The 19,239-nt window shown below is 47.5% G+C and overlaps 2 protein-coding genes across 2 annotated transcripts; one reads left to right on the top strand and one right to left on the bottom strand.

The window, feature by feature from the left end:
• The first annotated feature begins 316 nt into the window (after positions 1-316).
• Positions 317-13,623, top strand: LOC135512555 (oxygen-dependent coproporphyrinogen-III oxidase, mitochondrial-like). Its single transcript, XM_064934702.1, has 7 exons — positions 317-978; positions 1,698-1,841; positions 2,049-2,159; positions 2,250-2,391; positions 3,043-3,261; positions 7,362-7,466; positions 11,717-13,623. Exons 1-7 carry the CDS (start codon positions 441-443, stop codon positions 11,799-11,801), a joined length of 1,344 nt encoding a protein of 447 aa, XP_064790774.1. The 5' UTR covers positions 317-440; the 3' UTR covers positions 11,802-13,623.
• On the bottom strand, positions 13,581-18,180 carry prrg1 (proline rich Gla (G-carboxyglutamic acid) 1). The gene is made up of 4 exons (XM_064934704.1): positions 18,142-18,180; positions 17,312-17,357; positions 16,635-16,798; positions 13,581-15,982 (listed from the first exon to the last, which is right to left on the bottom strand). Exons 2-4 carry the CDS (start codon positions 17,319-17,321, stop codon positions 15,551-15,553), a joined length of 606 nt encoding a protein of 201 aa, XP_064790776.1. The 5' UTR covers positions 17,322-17,357; positions 18,142-18,180; the 3' UTR covers positions 13,581-15,550.
• Between the last annotated feature and the right edge of the window lie 1,059 nt (positions 18,181-19,239).

A 19,239-nucleotide genomic window follows, 5' to 3' on the forward strand; every position in this document is an offset into this window, starting at 1 on the left:
GAAATAGTGACATAAAGAAATGAAGAACTATGTGGCATATTTACGTCGTGCTTTAATAACATGTGAATAAGAAAATAAATCCATTCGTCATTATGCGACAATTATTACTTTTCAATGACTATCTTGGCAAAGAGCGGATAAGCAGAGAAGAAAGGGGTCTCTTATCACGTTCTGGATAATAACGACACGCCTACAGAAAAGTACTGGCTTGTGGGTCTTGCTGTTTGCTGTAATTTACTATCAATCAAACAAACCTGGAAAGACTCATCGAGAACACCATTTCCCATACCTCCTCACTCGCTTCAAGCTAGGGACACACCCCCGGACCTTAGCGTGCCTGCACCGCTGTCTACTTGTGATTGTAGTTTTCAGTTTTGCTAGATGGATGTCTACAAACTGTACATTTTACATGGAGATGACAGCTAGATCATTTACAAATCATGGCGACCATCGTTCTTTATTCCATGAACAGAACGGCGCAAACCACGGCGAGACTATGTTTTTTTCCGTATTCAACGCGAGCTTCCATAGTGGACTCGCGCATATCTTTCTTCCATAACACTTCGGTCCGCAGGTTAACTCCGCTTCCGGGAGCGAGATGGGTTCCCAAAGCAACTGGAGTGCAGTTCATGTCCAATGGGACTGCAGGCAAAACGGCAACCGGGCGAACCAGGAGAAGCGCCCTGCTGGTTGCTGGAGCAGCGGCGGCAGTGGTGGGTTTTGTGGCTAGCGCTAGTCACTTTCAGCGGGCTGAAATGGCAACCATGATCACCAAAACCGAGGAGACGGAGATATCGGAGAAATGCAAGAAGTTCATGTCACCGCCGTGTACTGACGTCAAAGTGCTGCAGCAGAAGAAAGAGGAAATGTGCACGAGGATGGAGATGCTGATCATGGAGACTCAGGCGGAGTTCTGCAGAGCGCTCGAGGAGGTGGACGGCGGCAAGTTCAAAGTGGACAAGTGGGAACGGAAAGAAGGCATGTAATCGCTCCTGTGTGTACCAAACATTTGGTACACACAGCCCGTACCTATCCCCTATGGATAGTCGGTTAGGAACCCCAAACTAAGGCCAGAGCATCTTACCTATAGGCCAACGTAGACCAACACTATAAGACCAAAAGTATGTGGACACCTGCTCATCTAACATCTCATTCCAAAATCATGGAATGATTTGTTGCTATAACAGCCTCCACTCTTTACTAGATGTTTGAGCATTGCTGCGGGAACATGCATCCATCCATTCAGTCACAAGAGCATTAGTGAGGTCAGGCACTGATGTTGGGGAATTAGGGCCTGCTCGCCGGATGGTGAAGTGTGATTCACCGCTCCAGAGTCCAACGGTGGTGGGCTTTACGCCACGTTTCTTGTGCCGACAGTAATGGGACAATTCTGAGTACGACACATTTCTCACCTCTGGATTGAGGTACGTTTTCCGAGCCATAGTTTGCGCCTGCTCTGCGGTGTCATAACCTAATCAGGAAGCCTGTGCAGCTGTAAACTAAGGTCGGAGTCTATTCTGGCTAATCCAAAGGTTATCCACCCTGGCCTTGTTTTTAAACTGAGCCCAACATCCACAGTAGCATCTTGCAACATTCGGCACCCATGCCATTGTCTCACTGTCTGTTTTACATAGCATTATTAAGGTGCCTTGGTGTTTGGCTCTTTCTTCACTGTCTTAACATCTTGTCTGTATCAGGTGGCGGGGGCATCAGCTGTGTGCTGCAGGATGGGAAGGTGTTTGAGAAGGCGGGGGTCAACGTGTCCGTGGTGTTTGGGAACCTGACCGAGGAGGCCGCCAAGCAGATGCGCAGCAGAGGGAAGGTTCTCAGAGGGAAAGATGGTGAGTGGCTGCCCTAGGTTCATATCGACCTCATTCATTTCAGCAATACCTTATGTTGTCTTATGTGTCACTCAAGACCAGAGATAGCCATTCATGCTATTCCGACAACCTGATGTGTTCAAGGAATCAGGATTGGGTCCTTGAGTCCGACTATGGTTGAGATGTATATTATTGTATTGTATAATATTGTATTATGTTCACTCCTAGGCATCCTGCCATTCTGTGCCATGGGCGTGAGCTCAGTAATCCACCCCAAGAACCCCCACATTCCCACAGTGCACTTCAACTACAGATACTTTGAGATAGAAGAAGAAGATGGTGAGTGTCAGGCTGTGACGTCACACCATTCAAGTGTTGGAGCTGAGATAATGAATGATGGCTCTTGTCGTGTGTGTGTGTCTGTCCCAGGCACTAAACAGTGGTGGTTTGGTGGCGGTACAGACCTGACTCCTACCTATGTCAATAAGGAGGATGGTGCTCACTTTCACAACAGTCTGAAGGAGGCCTGTGAAAACCATCACCCCAAGTACTACCCCGACTTCAAAACGTGGTACGTCCCATATCGGTGACTTCATACAACATGTGGTAATGACTGGGTGGGTGGGTGACTACACTGGGTGGGTCTCTACTGTTCAACGGGGATAAGGAGTTTCTCGTCATTATCTTCAGAGCTAGTGAATGACGTGTCAATGAACGGGAGGGTAAGTGAGTATGGATACTGTACATGGATGTGTGTGTCTGTGTTACTTTAATGGCTAGGTTCCTATAAGCTGTTTGCGTTTTACACATTGACACAGTGGTCATCCCCTCCAGATTGACATCTTGATTTTGATTATCTTGATCTTCTCTCAACTCAAACATACAGTAGTTGTATATTTAAAGAACATTGGGTTACATTTTCATTGAGCGTAATCATATCTAATAACTACCTCTGTGTTTAGTCATTGAAACCAGTAGCTCAACATTTCTACCGTGTGTCAAATACCTGTAAAAGTACTGCATTGTACAAGTTATGCTGCAATTATGGAAATTAACATTGGTAACACTTGAATTAAACCCTGCTGGTATAAAATCATGAGTATAACAAGTTATAAGGCTATATACAGTACCAGCGGGCAGGTATAATTCAAGTGTTTCCGTAACCTGCAACATTTTTTGTCCTCAAGCTTAGTTTAATTCAAAGCACTCCTGCTGCCTGCAGGTGTGACCGGTACTTCTACATCCGCCATCGTGGCGAGACGCGGGGCATCGGTGGCATCTTCTTTGACGACCTGGACTATCCCAGCCAGGAGGAGGCGTTCAGCTTCGTTAGGAGCTGTGCCCAGACCGTGGTGCCCTGTTACCTGCCCATCGTCTACAAACACCTCGATGACCCCTTCAGCCCAGAGGAGAAGGACTGGCAGCAGGTGCGGAGAGGCAGGTGGGTACAATTGAGAGGGTGTGGGTGTACCTCGGGCTGTGGCGGTCATGACGTTTTGTGATTGTCAAGCAAATAACTGCCTGTCTCAAGGTAATTGACGGTTAATTAACATAAACACATTTAGCATCTCCCTGGCTTCCACGCATAGACGACAAGCCACTGATGCAGACCTTTTGGAATGTCTAATAAATCCATTATGTATTTTAGACACGTCTAAAGAAACATGATATGAATAAAATGTAGTTTTATTTCAGAAGGACAGAATAGCATACTGAGTTGTCCTTATGTTAGGACCTGATATGGCTATACCATATGGCTGTGGGCTACACTAGTTCATTTAGAAGACAAGATTTGCATTGTTTTATATTATTTTATAGTACATTTACATTTAAGTCATTTAGCAGACGCTCTTATCCAGAGCGACTTACAAATTGGTGAATTCACCTTCTGACATCCAGTGGAACAGCCACTTTACAATAGTGCATTAAATCATTTAAGGGGAGGGGGGGATGAGAAGGATTACTTATCCTATCCTAGGTATTCCTTGAAGAGGTGGGGTTTCAGGTGTCTCCGGAAGGTGGTGATTGACTCCGCTGTCCTGGCGTCGTGAGGGAGTTTGTTCCACCATTGGGGGCCAGAGCAGCGAACAGTTTTGACTGGGCTGAGCGGGAACTGTACTTCCTCAGTGGTAGGGAGGCGAGCAGGCCAGAGGTGGATGAACGCAGTGCCCTTGTTTGGGTGTAGGGCCTGATCAGAGCCTGGAGGTACTGCGGTGCCGTTCCCCTCACAGCTCCGTAGGCAAGCACCATGGTCTTGTAGCGGATGCGAGCTTCAACTGGAAGCCAGTGGAGAGAGCGGAGGAGCGGGGTGACGTGAGAGAACTTGGGAAGGTTGAACACCAGACGGGCTGCGGCGTTCTGGATGAGTTGTAGGGGTTTAATGGCACAGGCAGGGAGCCCAGCCAACAGCGAGTTGCAGTAATCCAGACGGGAGATGACAAGTGCCTGGATTAGGACCTGCGCCGCTTCCTGTGTGAGGCAGGGTCGTACTCTGCGGATGTTGTAGAGCATGAACCTACAGGAACGGGCCACCGCCATGATGTTGGTTGAGAACGACAGGGTGTTGTCCAGGATCACGCCAAGGTTCTTAGCGCTCTGGGAGGAGGACACAATGGAGTTGTCAACCGTGATGGCGAGATCATGGAACGGGCAGTCCTTCCCCGGGAGGAAGAGCAGCTCCGTCTTGCCGAGGTTCAGCTTGAGGTGGTGATCCGTCATCCACACTGATATGTCTGCCAGACATGGAGAGATGCAATTCGCCACCTGGTCATCAGAAGGGGGAAAGGAGAAGATTAATTGTGTGTCGTCTGCATAGCAATGATAGGAGAGACCATGTGAGGTTATGACAGAGCCAAGTGACTTGGTGTATAGCGAGAATAGGAGAGGGCCTAGAACAGAGCCCTGGGGGACACCAGTGGTGAGAGCGCGTGGCGAGGAGACAGATTCTCGCCACGCCACCTGGTAGGAGCGACCTGTCAGGTAGGACGCAATCCAAGCGTGGGCCGCACCGGAGATGCCCAACTCGGAGAGGGTGGAGAGGAGGATCTGATGGTTCACAGTATCGAAGGCAGCCGATAGGTCTAGAAGGATGAGAGCAGAGGAGAGAGAGTTAGCTTTAGCAGTGCGGAGCGCCTCCGTGATACAGAGAAGAGCAGTCTCAGTTGAGTGACTAGTCTTGAAACCTGACTGATTTGGATCAAGAAGGTCATTCTGAGAGAGATAGCGGGAGAGCTGGCCAAGGACGGCACGTTCAAGAGTTTTGGAGAGAAAAGAAAGAAGGGATACTGGTCTGTAGTTGTTGACATCGGAGGGATCGAGTGTAGGTTTTAGTTTTAGTATGAAGAATACAATTGAACATAGCTGAATAAAATTGAAAGGATGTTTTCTCCAAAAGATTTCTGAGGGAGTGCGCACATGCCGCTATTCTGTGAGCAGTTAACAAAGAAACCGGTCTTCCTTTAATGCTTAATTTAGAGTTATTTATGCAACTTTAGTTGTGATCAAAGAATATAGCCCAACGTTAGAATGTATAAAAAAATTCAAAGGCTGCATGATGTGACTCTGATTATTTGAAAAAAGTCACATGAAAGGCATGAGCTCTGCTTTGGTTTTTTTTACGCAGGCTGCACACACTTCATCAGTCTGTCATTCACAATTTGACATGCACTTGCTAATACCTCGAATTTCCCTGTGGCATCCCCTTTGTGTAGCCGTAATGTACCCTAAAGAAATCTATGCCTTTTGCGGCCAGTGGCCGCTGTGCCCTTGGGCTGAATATAATAATTATAATTCCCTTCTCCCGGCTGCGTGCTCTGAAGCACCTCTCACTCACATGGCTCAATTCTTATTAGCCAATGCCCGTCACGTGATCGGGTCTTTCTCACAGGCTACAAGTGAAGACAAACACATCGGGGATGCAACTGTGCTCATCCTTATCCAATTCCGAGGTGCACATTGAAGATATTGGAAGAACTTTCCACATGTACTTTGTCAGCCAACAAGATGAGTGGGCCTAACGAACAGCAAAAGCACTAGCCTATCAACGTGTGTACTATGGGGGATAGTAGATTGACATAAGCTGCCTATGTCATTCTACTATCCACCATAGTACAAAAGTTGACCTATTCTGTGCGAGAAATAAATATTCCAAACATAGTCTGGGACAGTTGTGGGATGCGATAGATCCCAAATTAATACAACCACTAGCATTTAACTAAAAAAAATGTTTTTAAGCAATGAGGCTGACGCAACATATCAGAACTTTTTTAGCTTCAAATGTTGATCAACTATTAGACTATTTATTCACATTATAAGCGCGGCAATGTGCACACGGCAGGAGGCTACAAGTGCGAATGTTCCCAAATGCAATCAAGTAGCGGGAAAACACCATTCACAAATGCGATTATGCATGTCATGCTTTTATTATAAAGGTGCATTTTTATGGTGAACATGATCTACCCCAAACGTGAAAAAGTTAGGTGCTACAACTGTCGTAAAACTGATTAATGTGCTTAATTTTAAGAAGTTATTTGGCCACTAAAGTTGTGATACAAACCTTATCAAAACATATAGACATATGGGCTAGGCTACATGAGGTATGCAACTTAAAAAGGCATGCGCTTTTGATTAATACAGTATATCATTCATAAGTCACCCATCAGACTGTTCTTGATTTAATCTTTGTCTTTACATACATTATTTAGTATATGTGTGAAATTTGTTTTAATTAGACTGGCCCATTATCTTGCACTTGCCTCGAAACAGGAAAAACATTAATACATGTCATCTATGCACTTAAATAACAAATGGAGGACGCATTTCCCGTGGTTCCTTTTCATGCCAGCCAGGTAGGCTATACTCCTGTTGTAAAGATAAGCAATGTGCTTAATATTAGGAAAGTTGAGAAATAAATATAGTAGGCCTATAAAAAGCTGATGGGATCCTCTTTTTAGTAGAGGCCATCACTCTGTTTTCTATTGCAATTCCATAGCCTATAGAAATGTTGTGTAACATTTCCCGAGTGGCGCAGCGGTCTAAAGGCACTGCATCTTTGCTAGAAGCATCACTACAGACCCTGGTTCGATCTGGGGCTGTATCACAACTGGCCGTGATTGGGAGTCCCATAGGGCGGCGCACCATTGGCCCAGCGTCGTCCTGGTTAGGGTTTGGCGGGGGTAGGCCGTCATTGTAAATACGAATTTGTTCTTAACTGACTTGCCTAGTTAAATAAATAAGAGCTCATGAGGTGTTTGATTCAATTTGCATTGATGTCAGTGTGATTAGAGGGACAATAGAGTGCTGAGTACCAGGCAGTTAGCAAGTTTGGTAGGCTACTAATGACCATCAGCAGCATCAGAGCTTGGAGAAGCCTAATTACCGTGACTTAAACGATCACTTGGAATTTGACTGGCAACGTGTCGGAAAGACGGTCACCGTAACAGCCCTAGGTGTACCTACATGCTTGTGCATGTGTAATAACAGTTTGGTTCTGTGTCTGTGCTTGTGTCCCATTAAGCCTTTGGTCTGTGTGTGTGTTTTCAGGTATGTGGAATTTAACCTGGTGTATGACAGAGGGGTGAAGTTTGGACTGGCCACCCCAGGCTCCAGGATCGAGAGCATCCTCATGTCTCTGCCCCTCACAGCCAAGTGAGTACTGTTACGTCACAATCATACTGCTGCTGCGAGCACTGGATTTATAGCACTAGTGATTGGGAATGAGTGCTGGGGTTGCGTCCCAATCTCTCCTTCCTCCTGATGTGTGCACTCTTTCACTACTTCCCATAAATTGCACTTTTTAAACCCAAAAAGGGAAGTGAACACTTTGGGAAAAAGTGAGAGATTATTGGGACGCAACCTTGGAAGAGTGAAGACTCTGTGTGTAGTACTGTGTGATCTACTGCGTATGTGTGTAGTACTGCGTACGCCCTGTGTTTGTGTGTAGTACTGCGTACGCCCTGTGTTTGTGTGTAGTACCGCGTAAGCCCTGTGTGTGTGTGTGTAGTACCGCGTAAGCCCTGTGTGTGTGTGTGTAGTACCGCGTACGCCCTGTGTGTGTGTGTAGTACCGCGTAAGCTCTGTGTGTGTGTGTATAGTACTGCGTACGCCCTGTGTGTGTGTAGTACTGCGTACGCCCTGTGTGTGTGTAGTACTGCGTACGCCCTGTGTGTGTAGTACTGTGTACGCCCTGTGTGTGTGTAGTACTGCGTACGCCCTGTGTGTGTGTAGTACTGCGTACGCCCTGTGTGTGTAGTACTGCGTACGCCCTGTGTGTGTGTGTGTAGTACTGCGTACGCCCTGTGTGTGTGTGTGTAGTACTGCGTACGCCCTGTGTGTGTGTGTGTAGTACTGCGTACGCCCTGTGTGTGTGTGTGTAGTACTGCGTACGCCCTGTGTGTGTGTGTGTAGTACTGCGTACGCCCTGTGTGTGTGTGTGTAGTACTGCGTACGCCCTGTGTGTGTGTGTAGTACTGCGTACGCCCTGTGTGTGTGTGCGTAGTACTGCGTACGGCCTGTGTGTGTGTGCGTAGTACTGCGTACGGCCTGTGTGTGTGTGCGTAGTACTGCGTACGGCCTGTGTGTGTGTGCGTAGTACTGCGTACGCCCTGTGTGTGTGTGCGTAGTACTGCGTACGCCCTGTGTGTGTGTGTGTAGTACTGCGTACGCCCTGTGTGTGTGTGTGTGTAGTACTGCGTACGCCCTGTGTGTGTGTGTGTAGTACTGCGTACGCCCTGTGTGTGTGTGTGCGTAGTACTGCGTACGCCCTGTGTGTGTGTGTGCGTAGTACTGCGTACGGCCTGTGTGTGTGTAGTACTGCGTACGCCCTGTGTGTGTGTGTGTAGTACTGCGTACGCCCTGTGTGTGTGTGTGCGTAGTACTGCGTACGGCCTGTGTGGGTGTAGTACTGCGTACGCCCTGCGTGTGGGTGTAGTACTGCGTACGCCGTGTGGGTGTGGTACTGCGTACGCCGTGTGTGTGTGGTACTGCGTACGCCCTGTGTGTGTGGTACTGCGTACGCCCTGTGTGTGTGTGTAGTACTGCGTACGCCCTGTGTGTGTGTAGTACTGCGTACGCGCTGTGTGTGTGTAGTACTGCGTACGCCCTGTGTGTGTGTGTAGTACTGCGTACGCCCTGTGTGTGTGTGTAGTACTGCGTACGCCCTGTGTGTGTGTGTAGTACTGCGTACGCCCTGTGTGTGTGTGCAGTACTGCGTACGCCCTGTGTGTGTGTGTGTGTAGTACTGCGTACGCCCTGTGTGTGGGTGTAGTGTGTGTGTGTGTGTGTAGTACTGCGTACGCCCTGTGTGTGTGTGTGTGTGTGTAGTACTGCGTACGCCCTGTGTGTGTGTGGTACTGCGTACGCCCTGTGTGTGTGTGTGGTACTGCGTACGCCCTGTGTGTGTGTGTAGTACTGCGTACGCCCTGTGTGTGTGTGTAGTACTGCGTACGCCCTGTGTGTGTGTGTAGTACTGCGTACGCCCTGTGTGTGTGTGTGTAGTACTGCGTACGCCCTGTGTGTGGGTGTAGTGTGTGTGTGTGTGTGTGTAGTACTGCGTACGCCCTGTGTGTGTGTGTGTGTGTGTGTAGTACTGCGTACGCCCTGTGTGTGTGTGGTACTGCGTACGCCCTGTGTGTGTGTGTGTGGTACTGCGTACGCCCTGTGTGTGTGTGTAGTACTGCGTGCCCTGTGTGTGTGTGTAGTACTGCGTACGCCCTGTGTGTGTGTAGTACTGCGTACGCCCTGTGTGTGTGTGTGTAGTACTGCGTACGCCCTGTGTGTGGGTGTAGTGTGTGTGTGTGTGTAGTACTGCGTACGCCCTGTGTGTGTGTGTGTGTGTGTGTAGTACTGCGTACGCCCTGTGTGTGTGTGGTACTGCGTACGCCCTGTGTGTGTGTGTGTGGTACTGCGTACGGCCTTTGTGTGTGTGTTACTGCGTACGCCCTGTGTGTGTGTGTGTGTGTAGTACTGCGTACGCCCTGTGTGTGTGTGTTTAGTACTGCGTTCGCCCTGTGTGTGTGTGTGTGTGTAGTACTGCGTTCGCCCTGTGTGTGTGTGTGTGTGTAGTACTGCGTTCGCCCTGTGTGTGTGTGTGTGTGTAGTACTGCGTTCGCCCTGTGTGTGTGTGTGTGTGTAGTACTGCGTACGCCCTGTGTGTGTGTGTGTGTGTAGTACTGCGTTCGCCCTGTGTGTGGGTGTGGTACTGCGTACGCCCTGTGTGTGTGTGTGTGTAGTACTGCGTACGCCCTGTGTGTGTGTGTAGTACTGCGTACGCCCTGTGTGTGTGTGTAGTACTGCGTATGCCCTGTGTGTGTGTGTGTAGTACTGCGTACGCCCTGTGTGTGTGTGTGTGTGTGTGTAGTACTGCGTACGCCCTGTGTGTGTGTGGTACTGCGTACGCCCTGTGTGTGTGTGTGTGGTACTTCGTACGGCCTTTGTGTGTGTGGTACTGCGTACGCCCTGTGTGTGTGTGTAGTACTGCGTACGCCCTGTGTGTGTGTGTGTGTGTGTGTAGTACTGCGTACGCCCTGCGTGTGTGTGTGTGTGTGTGTGTGTGTGTAGTACTGCGTTCGCCCTGTGTGTGTGTGTGTAGTACTGCGTTCGCCCTGTGTGTGTGTGTGTAGTACTGCGTTCGCCCTGTGTGTGTGTGTGTAGTACTGCGTTCGCCCTGTGTGTGTGTGTGTGTGTAGTACTGCGTACGCCCTGTGTGTGTGTGTGTGTGTGTGTGTAGTACTGCGTACGCCCTGCGTGTGTGTGTGTGTGTGTGTGTGTGTGTGTAGTTCTGCGTTCGCCCTGTGTGTGTGTGTGTAGTACTGCGTTCGCCCTGTGTGTGTGTGTGTAGTACTGCGTTCGCCCTGTGTGTGTGTGTAGTACTGCGTACGCCCTGTGTGTGTGTGTGTAGTACTGCGTACGCCCTGTGTGTGTGTGTGTGTGTGTGTGTAGTACTGCGTACGCCCTGTGTGTGTGTGTGTGTGTGTGTAGTACTGCGTACGCCCTGTGTGTGTGTGTGGGTGTGGTACTGCGTACACCCTGTGTGTGTGGTACTGCGTACGCCGTGTGTGTGTGTGTGTGTGTGTGTGTGTGTGTGGTACTGCGTACGCCCTGTGTGTGTGTAGTACTGCGCACGCCCTGTGTGTGTGTGGTACTGCGTACGCCCTGTGTGTGTGTGTGTGTGTGGTACTGCGTACGGCCTGTGTGTGTGTGGTACTGCGTACGGCCTGTGTGTGTGTGTGTGTGTGTGGTACTGCGTACGCCCTGTGTGGGTGTGGTACTGCGTACGCCCTGTGTGTGTGGGTGTGGTACTGCGTACGCCCTGTGTGTGTGTGTGTGTGTGTGTGTGTGTGTAGTACTGCGTACGCCCTGTGTGGGTGTGGTACTGCATACGGCCTGTGTGGGTGTGGTACTGCGTACGGCCTGTGGGTGTGGTACTGCGTACGCCCTGTGTGTGTGTAGTACTGCGCACGCCCTGTGTGTGTGTAGTACTGCGCACGCCCTGTGTGTGTGGTACTGCGCACGCCCTGTGTGTGTGTGCGTGGTACTGCGCACGCCCTGTGTGTGTGTGTGTGTGGTACTGCGCACGGCCTGTGTGTGTGTGCGTGGTACTGCGTACGGCCTGTGTGTGTGTGCGTGGTACTGCGTACGGCCTGTGTGTGTGTGCGTGGTACTGCGTACGGCCTGTGTGTGTGTGCGTGGTACTGCGTACGGCCTGTGTGTGTAGTACTGCGTACGGCCTGTGTGTGTAGTACTGCCTGTGTGTGTGTGTGTGTGTGTGTGTGTGTAGTACTGCGTACGCCCTGTGTGTGTGAGTCAACCAGAGCCCTCTTGTCAGCTGTGTACATTACATTTCTATATGCACTCACTGAAAAAGCCCCAGAAGCCTCATTCATTGACTCTCTTCACAGGTGGGAGTACATGCATGAACCTCCTAAAGGTTCCCAGGAGGCCGATACGCTGGAGGTGTTACGAAACCCCAAGGAGTGGGTCTGAAATGGCCGTTGCCGTAGAGATACCAACCTGACTCAGCCTACAGAACAGGAGCCGACATGAGCTGTTGACTGGAACAGGCGTCCGTCCCTTTGACTGCTTTGTCATTGGCCAACTCCCCGCTGATGCGATTAGCTAGTTGTTACTGGAAAATGCACACCTGCCTTTATTTCTTTTGCTGTCTGTTTCTTATTGCTTGATATAATATTGTCTGTGTCAGATAAGCCTTAACACTACCATTTAAATGTTTTATCCAGAGTGACTTACAGGAACAACAAGTGCCTTGTTCAAGGGCAAAAACTTATTTTTTTCACCTAGATGATTTCAAACTAGTGACCTTTTCGGTAACTGGTCCGACACTCCCTGAACCGCTACCCATTTGCCTTCTGCCCGACTGCTTCAGTTAATATTTCCTGTGTACCAACTGGTTGAGATTGGCTTGCTCTGCTAGTATATTTTTCTCTCTAGCTACAGTCTGAGAGCCCTCTTGGTCTCCTGTTGGGGATTAATCAGAATTAGTTGGGTAACATAGATAGGATGTATTATTTTCATGATATGCTTATGAGTTATTTCTCATAAGAATGTATTTTGTTGTACTATAGTGGTGGCCATTGGCAGTTATCTGTTCTCTGTCAGGACTAAGTTGCTTGGGCCACAGAGAGGTGAGAGGTCAAGGTGTAAACATATCTTTTAAACCATGTGAAGAGATGATTGATGGGGAACCAATTCTCTCTTGGCTCCACTATGGCCCCTATCTTGACCTAGAGGCTCACTTTCCTCTCTGTGAGCTTGTCCAGAATTGGTTGTATTTAGGATGGAGTATCTAAAATGACAATTTGATATACATCATTGGGAGGTGGTAATGTCTTGGTACCATTTTGTACCAAGGACGAGATAAGAGCTTTGTTTAGGAGACCAAACTGAACGATAATTTATAGCCAATTCTGTCTGGCTAGGGGATAGTCCTCTCTGAAGTAAAGTCTTTCTTTGTGTAAGTTCTTCAGACCTGTGGTTTGTCATGTCAACTAGGGTGGGTGGATCTTTGCTATAAAGGATCCCAGTTGCCATTATGTTGAGCACTCAACTTTTCATTAGAGATACTGAACTGTTGAAAGTCAAAATGCTATTGCAAAAGCTTAATTATTTTTAAAGGTGAAAATTAAGCATAACTCTGACTGGTGTGATTTGCTCTCTCATCATTTGGTAATTAAGGAAATTTCCATGACACAACCCAGGGTTGTGTTCACCAGGCAAGAGAATTCATGTTTCAAACCGACCCAGGAAAGGGAAAGTGGACTGACCCCACTCAGGGTGTGTGATAAGCCATTGACGTAAACTAGAATTAAGATGTTATGTCTAGCACTTTGTACAAGTCATACAACATTTATAAAATAGAGAGGATCAACAACCTGTGATTCTCTGGACTCAAACCCAGTACCTCATCTACTGCGCTTGACAGGGGACATGCAGCATTTGTGTTTTTCCCACATAGGTCAAGTTAGAAATGTGATTGTTTTTAATGTCTTGCCTGTAAACTCCACTCACTATGCTCTGCCCACTGATCTTTTATCAATTAAGCCAGACTACTTCCTGAATGTTGACACGGTTAGGACACCAGGGCTTTAGAGAAATCTCAAGTCTCTTCATGTATGGTTAGGTTTAAACAGCCTTTTTAAAATAGAACATGTTTTTGGACTGCAGAAGGACCAAGACAAGTCATCCATCATGCTTTTTACATTAGACAGAGTGGTTTGATAAATTGAGGCACTGACAACTGCCCCGCATGTTTAAGTATTTTATTATAAATTACAATTCAAGCTCAGTACATATTCAAAGGTTGTTGTTTTTTTTACATTTGCTTAAGGCGTAAAAACTGGATTTCAAAAAAGGTAACAGTACAACAAATTGGCCCTGCCCGGAATTCCTTGCCCCGTTACCTAGACCTGAACTTAAGACAGGTGGAAGCAATTTAGCAACAATCGTCTGTATGTCACCACATACTGTGTCTATTACATATTGTGGGTGGGGGCCGTTTCTGGACAGGGCCATATGGCGCGTTCATGACAGCTCAGAACCTCAAGTTAAAATGAACAATAGTTATTTGCGTAGGTTGATTCGGATACTTTCCAAGTGGGAAACTCGGGCCTCATCGTTCGAGTTGTCTTGAACGTACCAATAGACCATCAACACATCCCAGTCACAAGTCATATAGCTTTGGGACAAGTGCTGAGATCCACAGGTCAACAAAAAACATCAGTGCTCGCAAATCTGTAATGAACATATTACACAGGCCCCGTACATTAGTTCTACAACTAATGTACAACATATGGCACAATAGAAAGTTTTTGTAAAAATGTTTTATTACAAGCGTTGGAGACACTGCACAATTAGTGTGTAAACATTTACTGTGCAGACAAAGGCCAGGATTCAAAAATCGGTAAAAACGCGGTTGACAATGCACCTTTTAAAAGGCAATGTTCCTGCATTAACAAAACACTGTAGATGACGGCTTAATGGAAATGACTTTCAAAGGGCAAACGCGCAAATAACATGGATAAGATTGAATCCCGGCCAAACTATCCGTTGTATCATAACCATGGTGTCAAATGAGTTGTAAATCAGTTGTACATCTTAAAGTGTGTACAGGGCCATTGACATATTATGATAATGAATATTAGGCAGATAGTCGGTGCTTAGGATGTCTGCAATTAGTCCCCCAGCTGCATAATTAGCATGTAAAATAGACCATTGTATCAATAGGTGACATTGCCGAGTTGCGCTGAATAGACCCAAACCAGACTGCCTTAAAATTCACGAGCAAACGGCTCAGTTTGAGCCTTAACAGAAAGTGCCTTCAGTCACGACACATATATCCACTACATTAGTATCAATGTAGTCACTACAGTTATCTGCAGAAAAAAAAAATAGAAACACTCAAGTGCACTCTTACACATGCTCGCCCACACACTGTCCATAGTGGCATTTATCGCCGTGAGTGAAAAAGGGCCGTTGTCGCTTCATATTCTGCTGCTTCCTGGCCCATATTTCCTTGCAGGTCACTCCATGCCAGCACAGCTCAGATAATGTCACTCCGAGAGACAGACACAGGCTTGCAATCCCAAACTACCCTATACCATATTTAGTGCACTACTACCCATAGGGTTCGGGTTAAACGTAGTGCACTGTATAAAGATATAGGGTGCCATTTGGGACAGTCTTCCACAATTCATACGACGCTGGCATAGATCCAGTATGTCTACGTCTACATAGCCAATACTGGCTTACCAAAACATATGGCTAAAACGACAGAAGAATTGCTTGTTATTTTAACAATTCAGTTCCTGAACATTCAAAACAACTTGTTTGTTCTCTCATTTTTCCTTTACACCACACAATTGTCATGCACCGTTCATTTGCAAGCCCCAAAACTCCAGGGTAGTCATAACATAAATCTATGGTAGTATGGAGGAAGCTAAAAAAATAAAAATAAAATTAAAAAAATAAATTTTGGTTTTGTGAGATCAAACATTTGGTATCGTCTCTGCTATCACTCAACTCCTATCCGATGGTCAGTGCAAGCGTCGACGTTATTGCATCCAACAACTCTCCGTTAGTGTAGTAACGTAACAGTTAAAGGGAGGTGAGGTGTAGGCTGAGACCAGGAGGATGATATAGCTGGATGGGGGCTGGAGAGAGAGAAGGGGAGCTGGTGGGGCATCAGGTAAGACAGGGCATGGGGGGGGGGGGTTACTTCACTTCCCATGGCCAATGATGTCCTCATACTGAGGCGGCGGCTCTGTCTCTATGTGCACATCCGTGTGGCCAACTGCCTCCTCGTAAGACGGCGGTGGCTCTCCCCTGCTTCCCCTCGCAGACGTGACCTCTGAGCCCGGGTAGGCGGGGCTGCTATGGACGCTGAGCTCGGAGTGGTCGTGAAAGTCCCGTCCCCACTGGTCCATGGAGACCACCGATAGTGTGGGGTCCCGGTGGGAGCCCCCCAGGGCGGGGCTGCGCTCCGAACGCTTACGGGAGTGGCAGCGCCACACAGTGATGGCCACTGCTGCGACAAGGAGGAGCACCAGGAGCAAGGGGAGGATCAGGTAGAGGGAGTGGATTCCGCCAACCGCCGACTGCAGCCCGCCACCTGGGCTGCTCTCCCGCACATACTCCTCCCAGAACCGTTGCTGCAGCCAATCAGAGAGCTACATCAGACCAATTACTGGGCAGAATTATCAATTCCTGGGCATTTAAGGTAAAAGAAACATGTGAAGTCTACAAATGCCATTTGCAGCATTCTGAATGCCATACTCCAGAGAGCACACATGCATACAAAACATAAACACAAAGCTGTCCACACATGTGTGTGCTGCACATCCCTCTGCGGGACGGACTGTGCATTCCCTGTCCTGACAATAGTTGCAGCAATGACCCTCTCCCTACTGAGCAGCACTCTCAGAGTCAGCTACCCTTCCTGCTGATTATAATCACTTCCTGAAAAGCAGGAACATTCCACAGGCCAGCACACTTGGAGTAGGATTACACGTGTTTTTGTTATCAAGTGCGTGTGTGTCAATGAGGGAGCAACAGCGAGACAAAGAGCATTGTGTGTGCATCCGCGTGAGCGAGTGTTGCGTACAAGGTTGGGGTCAATTCCATTTCAATTCAGGAAGTAAACAAACAAAGGAGGTCAAATTTTCCTCAATGCTTCCCATATAAGAAACATTAAAAAATAAAAATGGAATTTCAATTTCAGTTTACATCCTAATTAGACAGAGCTGAAATGGAATTGACCCCAACCCTGGTTGCGCACGTCTGTTGCGTGTGTGTCTCACTCACAGTTTTCTCGTCATTCTCAAAGGCCTCCCTGGCCTCCTCGTAGGTGCAGATCTCCTCCCTGCACTCTCGCTGGATGTTGCCCTGACGGATCTCCTCTAGCAGGTAGCTGTTGTCCCTGCGCTGACGGCTCAACACGGAGTTGGCCAGGTCCGACGGCAGGAACACTGTCAGAGAGAGAGAGATGGAGGGAAGAGAAAAGAGCGAGAAGGGGAGGAAGAAAGAGGAAAAAGTGATGAAAGATTCAGAAATGGTAGGGAGAGAACAGAGGACAAAAAGAAAGACGGGAGAGATGCAGAGAGAGAGAAAGGCAGAGGATAATACAAAGCCAGCAGAAAAGAGGGAGCTGCCTACTAACTGCATTTCTGTATAAAACAAAAGCTTCTTTGATTAGAACGGCCAATCTGGCCAGTATAAATTAAACTAACTCTGGGAATCAAGAGAGGGGCACAGAGCAGCCCTCTGTTGGACTGATTTGGGACTCCATGGACAGGAACCATATTGTGTCTAAAAAAACATTGATTAGACTCACAGAAGGGAGAGTCGGCTAACATTTGTATTTTCCTGGACAAACCACAGTGTTGAGTAGTTGTTTAAACAAGGACCAGCCTTGCCTGTAAGTACATTTACGTAAATGTACATGACAAAAGGCCTGTGAATAGCCTAGAGAACAAACGTACCACTCCCCATGATTCCTGCTGGTCTGTTTGGGGTGGGTGACAGTGTCTGTTGGCAGAAAAACATTCGCCAGAAACAGTCAGTTCCATGTTTTTTAACTGGGACAAAGTCAATGAGAGGAAACAGGACAATAGTAGTCCTAGTCATAAAAAAAACAATATAAAAAAAACAGTTGATTCAGACATTTAAAGCATTCTACATATACAAACCGTAAAGAAGGCCGAGGCTCATAATTGTCACAGTGTTTAAGGCTAACGTTACTCTTCCCATAGAGCATCGGAGTTCGCATAATCCTGTTATAACTATTGAACTCCTGACAGACGTATTAACGGAACTGGCCGTCACACACGGTGTACTGTGAATTCCAGGCATCCGTGGCCAGCTAAAAGCTGAATGACCAAACGCTGACCAGGGTTACACAGGAATGTTACCGCGATGACCGAAATAGAACACCAGCAGAAATCTAACAAACAACGCGCCGCCCGCCCCGTTCCTTCCATCTCTTCAAAAGCGGCACAGGATGTGAATTGCGAGACCGTTATTAGAACAATAAAAACTGCTTTAATCTCTGGCGAGATTATCACAGCTGCCTATAGGTGTGAACAGTGAGAGAGATGGACGATATCCGAGATTGAAGCTGGCTGACGTTTAGCTCGCTGACAATCGGATGATTTGTAACAATTTCACTGACTGATTTGCTACATTGTAGGCTAAGGAGCGACTCCTATCGTTCCGATGAGTAAAGGTTTTAGCTGACCGCTTCAAGAATAAACGTAGGATTCAAAGCATTTATTATTCAAATGAAACTGGTAAATAATTTAACTTTATTTACCTGTTTTCCTTCCCGAATGCGCTCTAAGCTCCACGAACGCCTCAATGGCCAAAATGTTTCTACGCACGCGTAAAAGCCTGTTGGATAGGCGTTTTCTCTTTTTTCCATTTTAAAGGGACAGTCAGGTGACTGGCATCAAATCCCGAGAAGGCTATGTGCTATTTCTACACAATATCATGATTTGTTTCACATTATATCATTTGGGAGTGTGCAGCAAGAACTAAAGAGACTGTGTAAAGCTACTCACGGTTCACAGTCAGGCACCCTGGAGATATGTAGTCCACATTTTGTTAATGATTAAATGCACAAGAAAACGTTGCTTGTCAAAGGCATTGACTCGCGAGTCAATAGCACTCTAGGCCCAAGCAATCAAGTGTCTAGGCCCTAGCAATCTAGGGCCTAGACACTAAGCATTTTGTCATTTAACAAAGTGTACTGAAATGACATATGATCTCTTGAATGATAAAATAACAGATAGCACTGTACAATTTAAGATGGGTTGTTAGTCTCATCACTCAGTAGCATCAGACTATCAATCAATTAACCTGAAGAGTTGACAATGTTGTGACAAATTCAGGGGTGGCCCTGACCGGGACTCAAACCAAGGTCCAACGGCTGTCAAGCCAATACCTTAACCATTATGCAATAGGTCCGAAACCACTTGAGGAGGTCGCTAGTTGTTTGGTTAAGGTCACTACATTACTCCCCTTCCTTCGGGGGAGTGTGTCCCTCTCGTGCACACACCTCTCAGATGACCGCCTTTGCGCCATCCCACTTCTGACACCAATTTTGTGAAATCAGGGGGTGCCCCTGACCGGGATTCAAACCCAGATCCAGTGACTGTCAAGCCAACACCTTAGCCGTTATGCCATGTCACTCGGTGCTGGGTTAAGGTCCCTAAAATATTCTAACATCCAATAGCACAACACCATTGACAAACGCATTGACTGTAAATCTCTGGTATTAATAGCTTAGATATCCGACTGACAGACCCAAGGTTGTGGGTTTCAATCCCATTCAAACCTATCTCCTGAACTCACTGCACTGGTGTCAGACGTAGGATGCCACTTCCCTGGGGCCATTGGAGGCGTGCCCAGG

The sequence above is a fragment of the Oncorhynchus masou genome, chromosome 24, assembly GCF_036934945.1.
Source record: "Oncorhynchus masou masou isolate Uvic2021 chromosome 24, UVic_Omas_1.1, whole genome shotgun sequence".
Classification (NCBI taxonomy): Eukaryota; Metazoa; Chordata; class Actinopteri; order Salmoniformes; family Salmonidae; genus Oncorhynchus; species Oncorhynchus masou.

Coding starts and splice junctions, on each gene's coding strand:
- LOC135512555 (XM_064934702.1), top strand. CDS start 441: ATGGCGACCATCGTTCTTTATTCCATGAACAGAACGGCGCAAACCACG. Junction 979..1,697: donor CAAGTGGGAACGGAAAGAAG/GCATGTAATCGC, acceptor TGTCTGTATCAG/GTGGCGGGGGCATCAGCTGT. Junction 3,262..7,361: donor CAGCAGGTGCGGAGAGGCAG/GTGGGTACAATT, acceptor GTGTGTTTTCAG/GTATGTGGAATTTAACCTGG.
- prrg1 (XM_064934704.1), bottom strand. Junction 15,983..16,634: donor TTGAGAATGACGAGAAAACT/GTGAGTGAGACA, acceptor GATTGGCTGCAG/CAACGGTTCTGGGAGGAGTA.